General features: G+C 43.1%; 1 protein-coding gene across 2 annotated transcripts in view; it reads left to right on the top strand.

The window, feature by feature from the left end:
• LOC147028861 (insulin-like growth factor-binding protein 5) overlaps positions 1 to 12,949 on the top strand; it is an 85,152-nt gene extending 72,203 nt beyond the window's left edge. The window contains exon 4 of one of the 2 annotated variants that reach the window (XM_085879627.1): positions 11,509 to 12,949. In XM_085879627.1, the coding sequence (XP_085735753.1) occupies positions 11,509 to 11,628 (120 nt within the window). In that variant the 3' untranslated portion in view covers positions 11,629 to 12,949. Of the gene's footprint in view, positions 1 to 11,206; positions 11,423 to 11,508 lie in introns of those variants that run through there. The other variant, XM_085879628.1, reaches the window with a different exon arrangement.
• The last annotated feature ends 4,986 nt before the right edge of the window (positions 12,950 to 17,935 follow it).

The raw sequence follows: 17,935 nt of genomic DNA, 5'->3' as shown, positions 1-17,935 counted from the left end.
CTTCTGATTAAACCAACCATATGCCAAACTTCTGGCTAAACCAACCACATGCCAAACTTCTGGCTACACCAACTACATGACAAATTTCTGGCTAAACCAACCACATGCCAAACTTCTGGCAAAATCAACCACATGCCAAACTTCTGGCAAAACCAACCACATGCCAAACTTCTGGCAACACCAACCACATGCCAAACTTCTGACTAAACCAACCACATGCCAAACTTCTGGCTAAACCAACCACATGCAAAACTTCTGGCTAAACCAACTACATGCCAAACTTCTGACTAAACCAACTACACGCAAAACTTCTGGCTAAACCAACCACATGCCAAACTTCTGGCTAAACCAACCACATGCCAAACTTCTGACTAAATCAACTGCATGCCAAACTTCTGGCTAAACCAACCACATGCCAAACTTCTGGCTAAACCAACCACATGCCAAACTTCTGACTAAACCAATTGCATGCCAAACTTCTGACTAAACCAACCACATGCCAAACTTTTGGCGAAACAAACCACATGCAAAACTTCTGCCAAAACTAACCACATGCCAAACTTCTGGCAAAACCAACCATATGCCAAACTTCTGACTAAACCAATTGCATGCCAAACTTCTGACTAAACCAACCACATGCCAAACTTTTGGCGAAACAAACCACATGCAAAACTTCTGGCAAAACCAACCACATTCCAAACTTCTGGCTAAACCACCCACATGCCAAACTTCTGACTAAACCAACCACATGCCAAACTTCTGGCTAAACCAACCACATGCCAAACTTCTGGCTAAACCAATTGCATGCCAAACTTCTGACTAAACCAACCACATGCCAAACTTTTGGTGAAACAAACCACATGCAAAACTTCTGGCAAAACTAACCACATGCCAAACTTCTGGAAAAACCAACCACATGCCAAACTTCTGACTAAACCAATTGCATGCCAAACTTCTGACTAAACCAACCACATGCCAAACTTTTGGCGAAACAAACCACATGCCAAACTTCTGGCTACACCAACTACATGACAAACTTCTGGCTAAACCAACCACATGCCAAACTTCTGGCAAAACCAACCGCATGCCAAACTTCTGACTAAACCAACTGCATGCCAAACTTCTGACTAAACCAACCACATGCAAAACTTCTGGCTAAACCAACTACATGCCAAACTTCTGACTAAACCAACTACACGCAAAACTTCTGGCTAAACCAACTACACGCAAAACTTCTGGCTAAACCAACCACATGCCAAACTTCTGACTAAACCAACCACATGCCAAACTTCTGGCTAAACCAACCACATGTCAAACTTCTGACTAAATCAACTACATGCCAAATTTCTGGCGAAACCAACCACATGCCAAACTTCTGGCAAAACCAAAGACATGCCAAACTTCTGGCTAAACCAACCACATGCCAAACTTCTGGCTAAACCAACCACATGCCAAACTTCTGGCTAAACCAACCACATGCCAAACTTCTGACTAAACCAATTGCATGCCAAACTTCTGACTAAACCAACCACATGCCAAACTTTTGGCGAAACAAACCACATGCAAAACTTCTGGCAAAACTAACCACATGCCAAACTTCTGGCAAAACCAACCACATGCCAAACTTCTGACTAAATCAACTGCATGCCAAACTTCTGATTAAACCAACCATATGCCAAACTTCTGGCTAAACCAACCACATGCCAAACTTCTGGCTACACCAACTACATGACAAATTTCTGGCTAAACCAACCACATGCCAAACTTCTGGCAAAATCAACCACATGCCAAACTTCTGGCAAAACCAACCACATGCCAAACTTCTGGCAACACCAACCACATGCCAAACTTCTGACTAAACCAACCACATGCCAAACTTCTGGCTAAACCAACCACATGCAAAACTTCTGGCTAAACCAACTACATGCCAAACTTCTGACTAAACCAACTACACGCAAAACTTCTGGCTAAACCAACCACATGCCAAACTTCTGGCTAAACCAACCACATGCCAAACTTCTGACTAAATCAACTGCATGCCAAACTTCTGGCTAAACCAACCACATGCCAAACTTCTGGCTAAACCAACCACATGCCAAACTTCTGACTAAACAATTGCATGCCAAACTTCTGACTAAACCAACCACATGCCAAACTTTTGGCGAAACAAACCACATGCAAAACTTCTGCCAAAACTAACCACATGCCAAACTTCTGGCAAAACCAACCATATGCCAAACTTCTGACTAAACCAATTGCATGCCAAACTTCTGACTAAACCAACCACATGCCAAACTTTTGGCAAAACAAACCACATGCAAAACTTCTGGCAAAACCAACCACATTCCAAACTTCTGGCTAAACCACCCACATGCCAAACTTCTGACTAAACCAACCACATGCCAAACTTCTGGCTAAACCAACCACATGCCAAACTTCTGGCTAAACCAATTGCATGCCAAACTTCTGACTAAACCAACCACATGCCAAACTTTTGGTGAAACAAACCACATGCAAAACTTCTGGCAAAACTAACCACATGCCAAACTTCTGGAAAAACCAACCACATGCCAAACTTCTGACTAAACCAATTGCATGCCAAACTTCTGACTAAACCAACCACATGCCAAACTTTTGGCGAAACAAACCACATGCAAAACTTCTGGCTAAACCACCCACATGCCAAACTTCTGACTAAACCAACCATATGCCAAACTTCTGGCTAAACCAACCACATGCCAAACTTCTGGCTCAACCAACTACATGCCAAACTTCTGGCTAAACCAACTACACAAAACTTCTGACTAAACAAACTGCATGCCAAACTTCTGACTAAACCAACCACATGCCAAACTTCTGACTGAACCAACCACATGCCAAACTTCTGGCTAAACCAACGACATGCCAAACTTCTGGCTAAACCAACCACATGCCAAACTTCTGACTAAACCAACCACATGCCAAACTTCTGGCTAAACCAACTACATGCCAAACTTCTGACTAAACCAACCACATGCCAAACTTCTGACTAAACCAACCACATGCCAAACTTCTGACTAAACCAACCACATGCCAAACTTCTGACTAAACCAACCACATGCCAAACTTCTGGCTAAACCAACGACATGCCAAACTTCTGGCTAAAGCAACTAGATATTCTACACCTCTGTTCTTCATTGCACAGCCTGCGAGCAACTGGCGACCCCTGCTGGCCTAAAGTGCGGCCCCTGATACACAACTGTGAAAACACCCCATCATCATCCACCATAAATGCTGTCCAACTGACCCAATGGTTTCAATACAAAGCATGAAAGTAACATAACTACATCAGTAGATGGGAGAATACAAACAATGATGGTTGCAACCCAGTTAACCAGAATGAAGGAGAGTACTTGGGGAGCGGGGGCTAATAGCAGTCATTACGGAGTCCTGCAGGTGGTGTGGCAGTTCTCACATTGATGTCTTATTGGCAAAAGTGCCCCCTCCCATCTAAAAATAGTGAAGATTACTGCTTGACACAATCACTACACTCTTGCATTCAACAAACTTATCCCAGGGCAGGAGGCCTTGGAGTGGTGCTCACAGAAGGTATCACCTTCCTAATCCCTATATCTGAATAAGCACAACAACCTCCCAAGTATAGACCAATAACATGTCCACCAACAACATACAAACTTCTGACAGGAATAATCACAGAAATTATGTACCACCACCTAACACAAGAAGGAGACCAAGAGACAGAACAGAAGGTCTGCAAGAGAGGATGCTACAGAACAACAGACTGACTACCTGTGTACAATTAAACAAGGCTATACTTGAAAACTGCAATGTGAGAAGAACCAACTTATTCAAAGCAGGGATAGACTACAAAAAGTTTTTGATAGTGTCTCAGATTCATGGATGAAAAAAAAAAATGCAACCAATTGTGCAAGATCAACCCTCAAATAATGATCAAACTGATTGAGAAAGCAATGGAGATTTGACCACATTGATATTACAGAACTCGGAAGGAAACATCGAAATACCAGGAATGAATATACGTCGTGGAATGCACCTGGGTGATAGTCTTTCACCCCTCCGATTTTGCCTTGCTCTGGACCCACTGAGCAACCTCATTAATAAACAAGGACATGGATACACCCCAATGTCAAATAAAACAGCATCCAAAGAGTCAAGAAAGGTGACATATGGTGTCAACTTTATAAGAATGATTTAAAATTATTTGCACTAAACGACAAAAAATTGGCAGAACAACTCAAATTACTGAAACAGTACTCCGACGACATTCAAATGGAATTTGGCCTCGATAAGTGTGCGAAGTGCGCATTCATACAAGGTACAAGGAAGACCAACAAAAAGAGACAACATAAAAATTGCAACAAATACAACAATACTATCTAGACAATGAAGCATCATACAAATACCTCAGAGTAGGAGAGGGCCACCAAATATGGCACAAACAAATGCGCAAAACAATTACCAAGGAATATCTGCAGAGAACGAGGCCGATCCTGAAAACATACCTCTCCCCAAGGAACAAAATCAATGGAATTAAAAAGATGGTGGGACTGAACCAGATAGACAAGTGTAGGTTCTGCAGGGCAGAAACAGAAAGTATGACTCACCTGCTTTCAGGATGCAAAAAACTATTATCAGAACAATTTTACACACAACGGCACAACAAAGTATGCAAAGTGATTCATTGGCATATTGGCAAAAATTTCAACAACCCAGTTCAAGAAACGCACACGAACCAAAGCAATCATTGAAAATAAGAACGTGATGCTCACGTACGACCTGATGATCCCATTGAGCGTAAACATACAGTGGTGAGAAAAAGTTGTGGAGCCATTAGAATTGTCTGCATAAATTTGACCTTAAATGTGATCAGGTAGGTCAGGTAAGGTATGGGAGCATGCGCCAGAGCAGCGCGTTGCTGCGCCCATTTTCCGCCGGTACTCCAGGGGCCTCTGTCTGGCCATCCCCCTGGCAGATGCCTGGCCAATCCCCATCTCCTCGAGATGCTGATCAATTTGCTACAACCACGAGGCACATGGTCGGCCCATTAGCTTCCGCCGCTCACGAGGCTCCCTCACCGAAAGAATCTGAGCAGGATTAGCAGCAGGAAAACAAGCCACATGTCCAAACAGCCACAGCTGACACTCACGGATTATGCAGGTAACAAATCTCATTTGAGTTACTCAGCAACCGCTCGTTGGACACAAAGTCCGAACAGCGATAGCCAAGGATTCTCCGAAAAACCTGGCACCAAAGGAATTAAGTCTCCGTCTCAGATCCCTGATCAGAGTCCAACTCTCACATCCGTAGCGCAAGACTGGAAATACCAAGGACCTGAAGACTCGGACTTTCATCCTCCTTCACAGGTACCGACAGAGTCACACCCCATGATCCAGGGAATCCATGACTCCTCAGGCCAAATCTATTGACCTCTGACTCACAGCCAGCAGAGATATAAATATCACTGCCAAGGCAAGTGAATCTTTCCATGACCTCAACATCTTCACCAGAACCTGGTACAGACAAGATAGCAACATCCAAGATGTCATTGAAACCGTGGATCTTGGTTTTAGCCCGCGAAAACTGTAATCCCAGCGGCTCCGACTCCTCATTCTGCACCTCGAGGGCCCACAAAAGGATCTCCAGAGTGTCTGCAAAGATGACTGCATCATCTGCGATATCAAGGTCAGAGATCTTGACATTCCTAAACCATACATCACAGCTTGATCTCTCCGACATCCTCCCCAGAATCCAGTACATAAAAGCGCTGAAAAGTGTGGGGGCCAGGACACACCCCTGATGAACTCCGTTAACAACTGGAAATAAGTGGGAGATGGCATCACCACATCTCACAGCACTTTCAGTACCAGAGTGTAGTGCAAACATCAGATTGATAAGTTTTGGTGGCACCCCGACAAAGAACAATAATCCTCCAGAGGGCATCGTGATTCACTGAATCAAATGTTTTGCAGAGATCAATACAGCCTGCAAGCAGTCCCTTCCAAATATCTCGTCTGTGTTCGGTGAGGACCTGAAGGGCAAGGACATGGTCAATCGTTGACCTCTTTGGTGTACAACCTGACTGCTTGGGGTGCTGGTGCCCAAGCAGATGGTGGCAAACCCTATCAAGAATTATCCGAGCAATGACCATGTCTGGGACTGAGGAGCGTCATTCCTCAGTAGTTGTTGCAGTACTGGCGATCACCCTTCCCTTTCCAGAGAGTGATAACAAGGCCCCTCTTCCAGTCAGTGGGCATGACGCCTGTGTTCCAGGCAGAGCACAGAACTGCATGCAACAACATGGGTACAGCATTTCCACCAGTCTTGAGAAGCTCAGCATGGACGCCACAAATCCCAGGAGCTTTACCCCTTTTCAACCAGTTCACCACAGCCTGTTTCCACACAGGAAGGTGGATCACAGTTGATTGGAGGGTCAGCAATAGGGATAGTAACACCCCTGACATCCAACTCAACAGCTAGTGGATCAGTCAAGTACAGCCACTCAAAGTAACTGGCTCAGCAGGCCTTAACTTCGGACTCCTCTGTCAAGAGCCCACCACTCTCCGCTCAAACTGCAGTACACCGAGGAACGGGCTTGGAGGAACGCAATGCGTAAATTCTCCAGTTCGCAGGATGAGAATCACTTAGCCACAGGTGATGCTTGACTCCCTCACAGATTCCTCACACATAGGCGTCCTTGTCCACCCTCAAAGCATGAACAGTTATACACCTCAACTCCCTGAACAGCTCTCCTTGACCATTAAGCCTGGCCCTGCAACTCTGGTCAATGGTATCCAGTGTACCTGGAGAGACAAAATTCTTCTTCACCCTGTTATGAATTCCAAGACATCCCCCGGCAATATAAAGGATGGTTCCACAAATCTTGAAGACATTCCACAAATCTTCAGGATTCCCCAAAGTATCCAGACTCCCCAAATCCCCATTCAACCTGTTTGTAAATTCCCTCAGCTACCCTCTCATCTTTGAGCTTGCCAACATCCAGCCAAGGCTGGGATAGTACCATTCTCCCAAATTTAAGCCGCAACTTCAGAGTTGTTGCACGTCTGTGGCTGGTATTGTGGAAATGAGCATGCCGGTGGACCTTGCAGTTCTGGTCCTCCTCCAGAAACCATCGAGCACATGGTCAATCTCCTTTGCCACACCACCAGCGTTGGAATACTCAGTCCAGCGATGAGCCTGTGGGCACTAAAACCATGAATCAGCCACCCTAAGTCCATGACTTCTTGCAAAGTCAAGGAACTTCATGCATTTCTGGTTCACAGTTCCAGACCCATGGTGACCAACACATATCTCATAATCATCCCTATCAGTTCCAGTCGATGCAATGACATCCCCCAAGTCGAGAAGAGTATCTCGCCTGAGGCACTGATCAACCACAGACTCGAGCATGGCATAGAATCCTTCCTTCATGGTGAGAGCACGAGTCTCAGTCGGAGCATATACAGAGACCAGGGAAACAACACCCAAGGAGTAACGAACCCTTAGTCTCATAATAATCCTCAAATCCTTAGGTGTTAGCTCAATTATCATTTGAGTCAGCTTAATGGACACAGCTGCAGCAACACCTTGGGTATGGTAACCATCAAAGCGACCAGACCTTTTGTAGGTGTAACTCACCTCTATCATCATGATCTCACCACTATCCGGTCTCTGAACCTCAGAGCGTGCTGCAATAGCGTGCTCCAACGTTCAAATGCTTGAGCTCAGATGATAACAGACAGGTGATCATCCTCGATTAGGGATAGAACATTCAAGGCACGCACATGAAGGGACCACTTCCGGTTAACCCAAGGAGACCGGCATCTGGTGGACAACACCTCAGCACCACCCCGATACACACTACCGCAATCTGAACTGGGAATGTTACCACGTGGTTTTCCTCCCATCATCAAAGAGTGGGGGTCCTGAAGTCTTTGCCCCAATTCCGTTATCTGATGATCTGCTCTGTGAAGGGCAGCTGCACAGGCGGTGCTCCTATGGAGTGAGTTTTCAATTTTCTTTGTGTTTTGCAGAATGAAGGGTTTTACGATGGCCTGAGTGCAAATCCTGCCACCACCCTCCTAAAAAAAAAAGTAACCCATCTGCAGGAGGACATCAGCAGACAGTTGGGCACTAGATATGGATGGCCGTTGGCTCACAAGGAGCTCCTCCGCTCTTTGAGGATCTTCATCTAAGTCCTAATAATGGATAAAGAGAACCTGAATAAACAAATAGCGCACGCACGCGCGCACACACACACACACACACACACACACACACACACACACACACACACACACACACACACACACACACACACACACACACACACACACACACACACACACACACACACACACACACACACACACACACACACACACACACACACACACACACACACACACACACACACACACACCTACTTTTTCATTTATATATTGAGCAAAATCAACCAACATTCAATTTCATTGTCGAAAAAAGTATGTGAACCTCTCTTCAATCTCACTCTTTCCTCCAGGTCTAAAAAACAGCTGTTCACCAAAATCTCTCATCTTCCCCAATCCAAAACCATGATCTTTTTTACCCTCGTTAACCCCACCCCAAACCCTCCTCCTTCCAAATTACCAGTTTCACTCCTGAGTGTTTCCTTCTGTATCTAACTTGTCCACCCTATGCATCCTTTCTTGCCCCTCATTCCTCCCCACACCCATTGTTTGTTCCTGTCTGTCTCCACCTTAGCCTTCAATTCTGCTGTTAGTGCTTCCCCCCCTCTCCAAACTGTTCCTTTGTCCTGTTGTATCCTGATCCATTCAGTGTACTAATTATAACTCTTCCTTGAGCATCGACTATGTAATCAAAGAAAAATGATGATGGTTGACTCTCCCACTCGAATGGAATGAGACCATCACTGAAGATAATGTCAGATAATAATGTTGATTCTACCTAAAGTCGATGCATTACCCACTTACAAAATTCCATTGGGATCAGTTGATCCCAATCAAATTCAGTTGGGATCATCTCCACGAAGAGCTTGAACAACCCAGGCAAACATAGCATCCCTTTACTACAGTTCCAACTATGGTTTCAACTCTAATTTTAAGAAGTTATTCTCTGCAGATTAATTACAGATTACTCTGTAATTACCCAGTACATGTGAAGCGAAAAGCAGGGCTAAGCAATTGGTTCATGTCTGTCCATACGATCAGTTTCTGATCATCAGTTTACGATCAAGGAACAACATATTTAAATCGAATGTTATATTTTGAACAGGAATCGCAACATGAATAGGAAGACAAGTTTCTTGTTTTACCGTACTTTGGCTCTGAATTGTCCCAATCGCACATGCAGAGAGGAGTGAGATAATTTCTTTAATGTGTCTGCCTGTCTGGCAGGCAAACAAAATTGAAAATCATTCCAAACAGGAAACTTACAGTTTTTAAGGATGTCATAAAGGACACAAACTACAGGAACGAAGAACTATTGTGTAATAGTCGCTGGGTAAACCCGGAATTAATTAATTTATCTACCTTTAAACCTTTATTCAAATTGAATTATATACTTGAAGACTGCAGAACACAAATCTCCTTCATAATACTTTCAAGAACCATAATATGTATATATATATATATATATATATATATATATATATATATATATATATATATATATATATATATATATATATATATATATATATAGCATGAGAGGGCATGGCCTGTGTATAGGGATGAAGAAGAGGCCACCAATATGACTATGTACGATACTGATTGACGCTGAGTTCTATGGTGGTCAATCAAGCCTCCATCTCTGAAAATGCAACTCTTCATCTTATTACGGTGTTCAAGGGTGGTTGGTGTGTAAGACAGTTGTGCTAAACTTCTGAATTTTAAAAAAATCATTATTTTTTTAAAATTGAAGAACAGGAGGGCCTTGCCATTCGTGGGTTTCCCCTTTGTGGATTCGCTCAATCCCGATGAATTTATTGAGGCAAGGTTTTCAGATTGTGGTTAACACACTCAAATCATCGTGGGTTGGCGAACTATTCTCTACATTAATTCACTTCATTAACATGGGCCGTCAACAGAATAACCACCTCAAACCCTCCAACACCATAATCTCCATGAAGTCATCTTTATCATTGCCACTGTATTATTGAATCAGGATTATCATCATTATTATTAAAGGGAAGTCTCATAATCTTAATAACTCAAGAAAAAAACTTATTTTATGTTCTTAATACAGGAATATAAGGCTGGTGTTGGCTTGCTGGTTGAGATGGCTGCCTGAAGAAGGTAGGGTCTTGAGTTTGAGCCCCTGTTGTGCCATTAAACAACACCAGGTGGTTTTGACTCAGCCTGTCATCCTTCTGAGGTTGGAAAAATGAGTACCAGCCAACTGGAAATGGATGGCACTGCATCAGCAGCACAGCTGTGCTCCCAGCAATGATGCAACCAGAAGGCACAGGCTATGTATGAAATAATAATAATAATAACATTAGAAAATAAACTTTATGTTCTTAATAACTGTTTTATTCATGAAAATAAATAGCACAAAATGTTAATTAAGGTTACAGTTTGGATAAATTTCAAAGTTGAAGTCACAAACCCTATTTTCTCCATTACCCCCCTAAGTTTGCACATCACGGATTTGCGGTTCATGGGGATTTTCAAGAACGTAACCCCCACAAATGACAAGGCCCTCCTGTATGCACCTGAACACTGCATGGGGTATCATGTTCCATAAACTCTCTAGTGAGAACTGCAATCACTTAAATTACCAGAAATCCTCACTGCAGCACATAAACCACAATAAGGTAACATATAGTAATCATAAAGTTAACTTAAACTGCCAAGGAAGTATATGAGGGTACGATCCAACTTTTGCCTGGGAAAGGTAACCTTATATGGGTGGTATTGTTTTGCCTTTAAAATCCTCACAACAGAAGAATGGCTAAATCCAACTTCTTGACTATTTTTTTTTTTTGGGGGGGGGGTCTTGCAACCACTGCAAGAACGTTTTCAGAATTATGTTCCATCTGTAGAGGAGTGAGGACGACTAGTACAAGGTTTATCAGCAATACTTCCCATCATTGTAACACTTTAATAACAAACCAATGATTTAGCTTCAGCTTCTCAGGGTATTTATCATGGAATAACTGACATGCCTCTCTCTGGCTTTTTTCCAGAAACATGTCGCAACACAAGTTCCACCTTCTCTTTCTTGGTAGAATGAGCCATGAGGATATTTTATTTACCTGCAATATATATTAAAAAGAACATTAACAACGAGTCCTGAATTTAATTTTTTTTTGTAATGGGTCCACACTTCTGAGACACCCTATATATGTAGTGTGCTTTTGCAATGGGCAAATTTGTTACAATAGTATTGTGCGACAAGTTATTACAATAGTATGATTTTTGTCCTGTATGTAATTGCTTGTACATATTTTGTTTCATTTCTGAGTTCTGTCTATTTTCTTATCTCCAGTGTAAACCATCTCGCGGTCGCCAGCGTGGTCTCTGCTGGTGTGTAGACAAGTACGGTAAGAGGCAATCGGGCAGCGAGACAGACCGCACCAGTCTTCGTTGTCAAGGCGACATGCAGTGAAAGGGGCAGAGGAGCGGAGGTGTCAATTGGTGGTGGAGGGTGTTGTAAAGTGGCATGAGGAAGGTAGTTATACTTTGTATTGAAATCAGGTGTGGGGGAGCAACGTGCAAGTTCAACCCTGAAGTGTGAGGGATGATGAATGAAATGAAGAAAGTTGAAACTCAAATACTTTGACAATTAGAGGGAGTAGGTGCTCACTGGTTTAAAGAAAAAGAAACAGTTACATGCCAGTGCTGCTCACCTGCATTCCCAGCTGCCTGCACTATTTGTCTTTTTTGCACAAGCATAAAATTGTACAAAATGATACAGGCATGTGCTTGACTGGCTTTTCCAGAATGCAAATGCCTGTGAAGAGCCATTGTCCACCGAGTTTGTGGAGCCCACAAAACTTGAAAATCCCCCAAGGGGTCATCTATTTATTACATACATCAAATTATGGGAGGGAGCGGGAAGGTGGGTTTGGGGTATGAAAATGGAGAAAGTAAGGTTGGGAAAAGTTGGGTGAAAAGAGAAATGAGGCTGACGGGAGAGGATTAAGGGAGGAAAGGGTCATAGATGGAATATATTGGGAGGGAGGGTGGGGAGAAAAAAAACAAATCTACAAATTTAAGAGCAGGTCACATGACCTTGGGAGTGCTCTACATTTCAACTCCCTAACATGGGTTGCAAATTTATATTTGACATTCTCCCTGTTGCATCACATTGGTAAGATTAACACACTGCGAGGATCTGCTGCAGATCATACCGGCTTCATGTGTGGCACGGCCAGCGGATGGCGGTAGAGCGGAAATGGTATTCAAAGACACCTTTGCAATGCAAAAATGCCTACGGAGTGGTTTTACAAAGCATCAGGTAACTAAAATAGATGAAGATGTCAAATTTTCGAAGGACCAGGTCTGAAGCTCCACATTCAAATAATACTTTTACATCGCTATAAAGTGTTCTATCTCATGAATTACATTAATCCATATATATATTGGTTGTATTGATTTACAAAGTTGGTCAAAATACATCCCTGGCTGCCATACGAGGATGTGTGACATGATGGAGAGGTTATTTTTTCCACTGCACAAGGACAACAGCGTGTGTCTGGGTTTAAACTTGGACCATTGCGTAGGATAAAACCAAATTTGTTTGCAGTCTATATTTATGCCGTGCTATCGTGGTCCAGTATTGCTTTTTGTTGTAAAAGTAAAAAACACGCAGCTATTTATTCTTTTCCTAACTTAAAAATAGTGGTGTATTAATTTTTTTGTCAGAAGCTCCTATATCTTGTATTAAAAATCGTTTTTCAACCATCTGAATAAATATAAAAGAGTGAGTGTGTGAATGGTTTTGCTGCTGCATTGGGGTTTTTTTATTTTTAACAAAATATGCAACCTTTCTTTTAATGTGTTCACTGGTCACATCAACACATCAGTATTGTCCCACAAGTCAGAGGTCAATATTCATGGAAGAGCAGAACAACAGAGGGATGGATACAGTATATGTTAACATGCCAACAACATAGGAGAGTCAAACATGTGGAAGGAGGTTGGTGGTGTTAAAAAAAAAAGATTAAAAATAAAAAAATAGCTTCAATTTAGGATAGGTTCAGATAGAGATATTAGCGAGAGTAGAGTGTGTTCTCCTCTTTAGTGTGGTGTTAATGGTTCCCAATAGAGCACCGGAACCAACCTCGGTGTGGAAGGGTTTTAAAAACTTCAAATTACTCGTTTTTTTTTTTTCAACATTATCAAATTACTGGCAGGGGCTATCTGGCACTGCCCGGGGGGGGGGAGGGGGTGATACATCGCTAACCGGCTGGGTGAGCTTTTCCCGGCGGTGGCTTCGGGACATCGTGGACATTGAAAAGCCAAGGAGAAAGAGCGGGGAGAGTGAAGAGGGGGAGGGGAAAGGAGAGAGGAGGGAGGGGCAGCGAGGAGTGGTGGGGAAGGGAAGACAGTGTGAGGTGAGAGGAAGGGAAGGCAGACGTGTGGTGGAGCGTTAATTACAATTCATACGGTTTCATCAAAATGATTCTGCATAGAATAACGGTGAAGACGGAAACAAAATAATGTCTGAAATCAATTTTCTACAGGTCATTTTAAAAACACCATCCAGAAATAAATACCGCCCGGACACGTCTGGAGACAAAAAGCGCCCGGATGCATCCGGAGACAAACCCCGTACAGACGCATCCGGAGCTAAACCCCGTCCAGACGCATCCAGAGACAAACCCAGTCCAGACGCATCCAGAGACAAACCCAGTCCAGACGCATCCGGAGACAAACCCAGTCCAGACGCATCCGGAGACAAACCCAGTCCAGACGCATCCGGAGACAAACTCTGTCCAGACGCATCCGGAGACAAACTCTGTCCAGACGCATCCGGAGAGAAACCCCATCCAGACATAACCACCATCCGGATATGTTGAGAGAAAGAGAGAAAGAGAGAAAGGTAGGGGAGTTAGCAGAGAGATTATGTTATGCTTCATGAACAAAACACACACACACACACACACACACACACACACACACACACACACACACACACAGACACACACACACACACACACACACACACACACACACACACACACACACACACACACACACACACACACACACACACACACCCTTTTATGAGTACAAGATACAGTATGTCCATCTATCAATTGGGACCATACTCTGTGCAGAGCATTGGTGCTGCCAAAGTAGTCTCCTTGGCTATTGGGCACAATCCTGGATGGGTCGCCACTCCAACACAGGATACCAGCAAGCTGACACTCATTTTGCTGACCTCAGAAGGATGACAGGCAGTCAACCCCACCTGGTATTAATTCAACAGCCAAGTGGGATTTGAACTCAAGATCCTTGGATTCCAAGCCCACCACCCTAACCATTAAAAAAAAACACCAGGCACAGTATGTCAAACACCCTGCAACCTGGCAATGCTGACAGAAACCAGACCTTTTGGAGTGCCGGCCACATTTTCCATCCCATCATCACACAACCTAGTTAAAAATTTCTCCGGGGGTAGGAGTTCCTATGTCAAAAGTTTTGTGTCAATCGCTCAAACGGTTGCAGAGAAAATGAATTTAAAAGCACATAAAAAGGTAAAAAGAGTGAGGGTGGAAGAGAAAAAAAGTGAGGGTTTTGGTTGACATTTCACAACATTGTCAAGGATGATTAAGGACCACTATGACTAGTTTTATGTTCAGATGTAATGAGCTTGATAATTATCATCAGATATTGTCATTTCCTCTTTCTGAAAAAAATTTCAGGACACCTGCACATGACAGCAATTAAACCCCACCCCTGTCACCACTCTCTAAATTACTTGAAGAAAACTATGACGAGTAATGCATACTATACCAGAATGGCAAGTAGGAAGGAATATGAAATATGGTCAGGGCATACAGGCATGCATTAACCTCCTCCTTTCAATTGTTCATGACAATCCAGAAATAAAAACAGCAGGTCCAAAGATTGCTACCTGAGCTCTGCTGTCAGTCAAACAGTAAAGGCCCGGTCACACCTTGACGTTTTAGCTAACGTATGCCGATTTTTGAATTTTTTTTCTAAAACGCTGGCACACGTTGAATACGTTATGGGTAAGTTTTGATAACATTGAGAGCACGCTGAAAAACACTGCCATACGTCGTTGTACGTTGGCTTTAAACGTTGTACTTTTCGGTTGTCCTCAAATTTTTTCATGCTTGAAATTTCACGACGTATGCCGGCGTATGGCTCACACGTTCCGCTACGCTGGCCACAAGTTGTATGCACGGTCTGCGATCGTTGACAGACGTCAACACATGCTACTTGTAAGTTAATCATAAGTTGAGACACGCTGAGGTAATGTTTAGCGCACCCGAAACTTGTTTCTAACCTATGATTAACGTGTTGTTGGCACGTTACGCGATCGTTGCCACACATCGACAGACGTTACTTTTAAGTTACGCATAGGCTGAAAGACATCGGTATAATGGATCGTCCTTGCGTCAGCGTCCACGGCCACGGCCAGGACACTTATTTGCAGCATTCTTCAAACTTTTCTTCGGCATGACGAGGATGTTCACACTTCGATGTCTAGCTTGGCTATGATTCCAATTGTCCATCGTCAGCGTCTATTTAAAATAGTCGAGTTTGAGCGTTTTAACACGTTCAGAAAAAACGCTTCAAATTTCCAAACCCCAGCGTCAAAAAACAAAGGCGAGTGACAGCAATTTAAATCGTTCATTGTAAACAATGAAAATAGTTGAGTGGTACCGTTTAAAGGCCCGGTCACACCTTGACGTTTTAGCCAGCGATGGCAACGTATTAAAATGTATCTAAAACGCTGGCTTACGTTGAACTTTTGATGTTTTTTTTTAAGATTCGGACGTATTCATAGCGACTTGGTCTTATGTATAACGCATTGGTAATGGACACAGAACGTTTCGTTGTGTTATAGATAACTTATACCAACGAATGCTGAACCTGTTGTCGGCCTACACAACCGATGCCCAAGGATAGTCTAACTTAGGCATAGCGCGTTGCACGCATCGCCGACGATGTCGTAACGTAGCCTATTAAAAGGCTGACGCACAACGATTCGAATCATAACTGCCGTAGAAATGGAAGTGTCAACATCGCGGTCACACCTTGGCGATCTTGCCAGCGTATGCCGACCTAAGAAAAATGTGTCTAAAACGTTGGGGCACGTCAAATACGGTATGAGTAAGTTTGGTATACGTGAGCACAATGCTAAAGTACGCTATCATACATCGTAGTAAGTAGAGTACGTCAAGAAATTTTAAACATGTTCAAAATTTTACGACGTACTCGGCGTATGACACACGTTCCGCATGCGATGGGGATAAGTTTTACACACGATATGTGGACGCTTACACACGTCCACAAAGGCTACTTATAAGCTACTCATAAGTCGAAACACGTCGCGGTAATGTCTTTTTTACGCGAAACTTATTTCTGACTTATGTTTGACGTGCTTTGAACCAATTCTTTACGTAATCCCAACACACATCGACGTATGTAGACGTATTCCAATGACGTCTTCCGGTCGACAAAAAAAATAAATGAACGTGTTTCTCGCTTACAACTGCCATATAAAGACGTGTTCCCAGCGGTTTTGGGAATTGGTATATAAAAATGCTGCTCATAAAAGGGGAACCCAACAGTGTTTTCGAGTCCTTTTTGAGTCGATGTCCATGTCAGCAGTAACAGCATCAGTATTAGTATCAGTATTAGTATTAGTATCAGTATCAGTATTAGTATCAGTATTAGTATCAGTATTAGTATTAGTTTGTTCATGTTGGCAGTAGTAGGTGAGTGTGAGGGGGAGGGTGTGGGTTATGATGGATCGTCCTTGCGTTTAACGATTTAACGATTTAAATGATAAACTCAACGATTTAAATGGCTGCATCTCCACTATTGAAAGTAGACGCTTGCGCTCAACAATTGGATTTTTTTTACACTCAACGACTTTTAAACGGTACCACTCAGCTATTTTCATTGTTTACAATGAACGATTTAAATTGCTGTCACTCGCCTTTGTTTTTTGACGCTGGGGTTTGGAAATTTGAAGCGTTTCTTCTGAACGTGTTAAAACGCGCAAACTCGACTATTTTAAATAGACGCTGCCGATGGACAATTGGAATCATAGCCAAGCTAGACATCGAAGTGTGAACATCCTCGTCATGCCGAAGAAAAGTTTAAAGAATGCTGCAAATAAGTGTCCTGGCCGTCGCCGTGGACGCTGACGCAAGGACGATCCATTATAGCGACGTCTTTCAGCCTACGAGTAACTTAAAAGTAACGTCTGTCGATGTGTGGCAACGATCGCGTAACGTGCCAACAACACGTTAATCATAGGTTAGAAATAAGTTTCGGGTACGCTAAACATTACCTCGGCGTGTCTCAACTTATGATTAACTTACAAGTAGCATGTGTTGACGTCTGTCAACGATCGCAGACCATGCATACAACTTGTGGCCAGCGTAGCGGAACGTGTGAGTCATACGCCGGCATACGTCGTGAAATTTCAAGCATGAAAAAATTTGAGGACAACCAAAAAGTACAACGTTTAAAGCCAGCGTACAACGACGTATGGCAGTGTTTTTCAGCGTGCTCTCAATGTTATCAAAACTTACCCATAACGTATTCAACGTGTGCCAGCGTTTTAGAAAAAAAATTCAAAAATCGGCATACGTTGGCTAAAACGTCAAGGTGTGACCGGGCCTTAAAAGTCGTTGAGTGTAAAAAAAATCCAATTGTTGAGCGCAAGCGTCTACTTTCAATAGTGGAGATGCAGCCATTTAAAT

The sequence above is a fragment of the Eptatretus burgeri genome, chromosome 4 (genome assembly GCF_056783735.1).
Source record: "Eptatretus burgeri isolate ZD-2024b chromosome 4, Ebu_testis_v1, whole genome shotgun sequence".
In the NCBI taxonomy this organism is placed as follows: Eukaryota; Metazoa; Chordata; class Myxini; order Myxiniformes; family Myxinidae; genus Eptatretus; species Eptatretus burgeri.
Note: the sequence above shows the minus strand (reverse complement) of the source record. Positions and strands in the feature narration are given on the sequence as shown.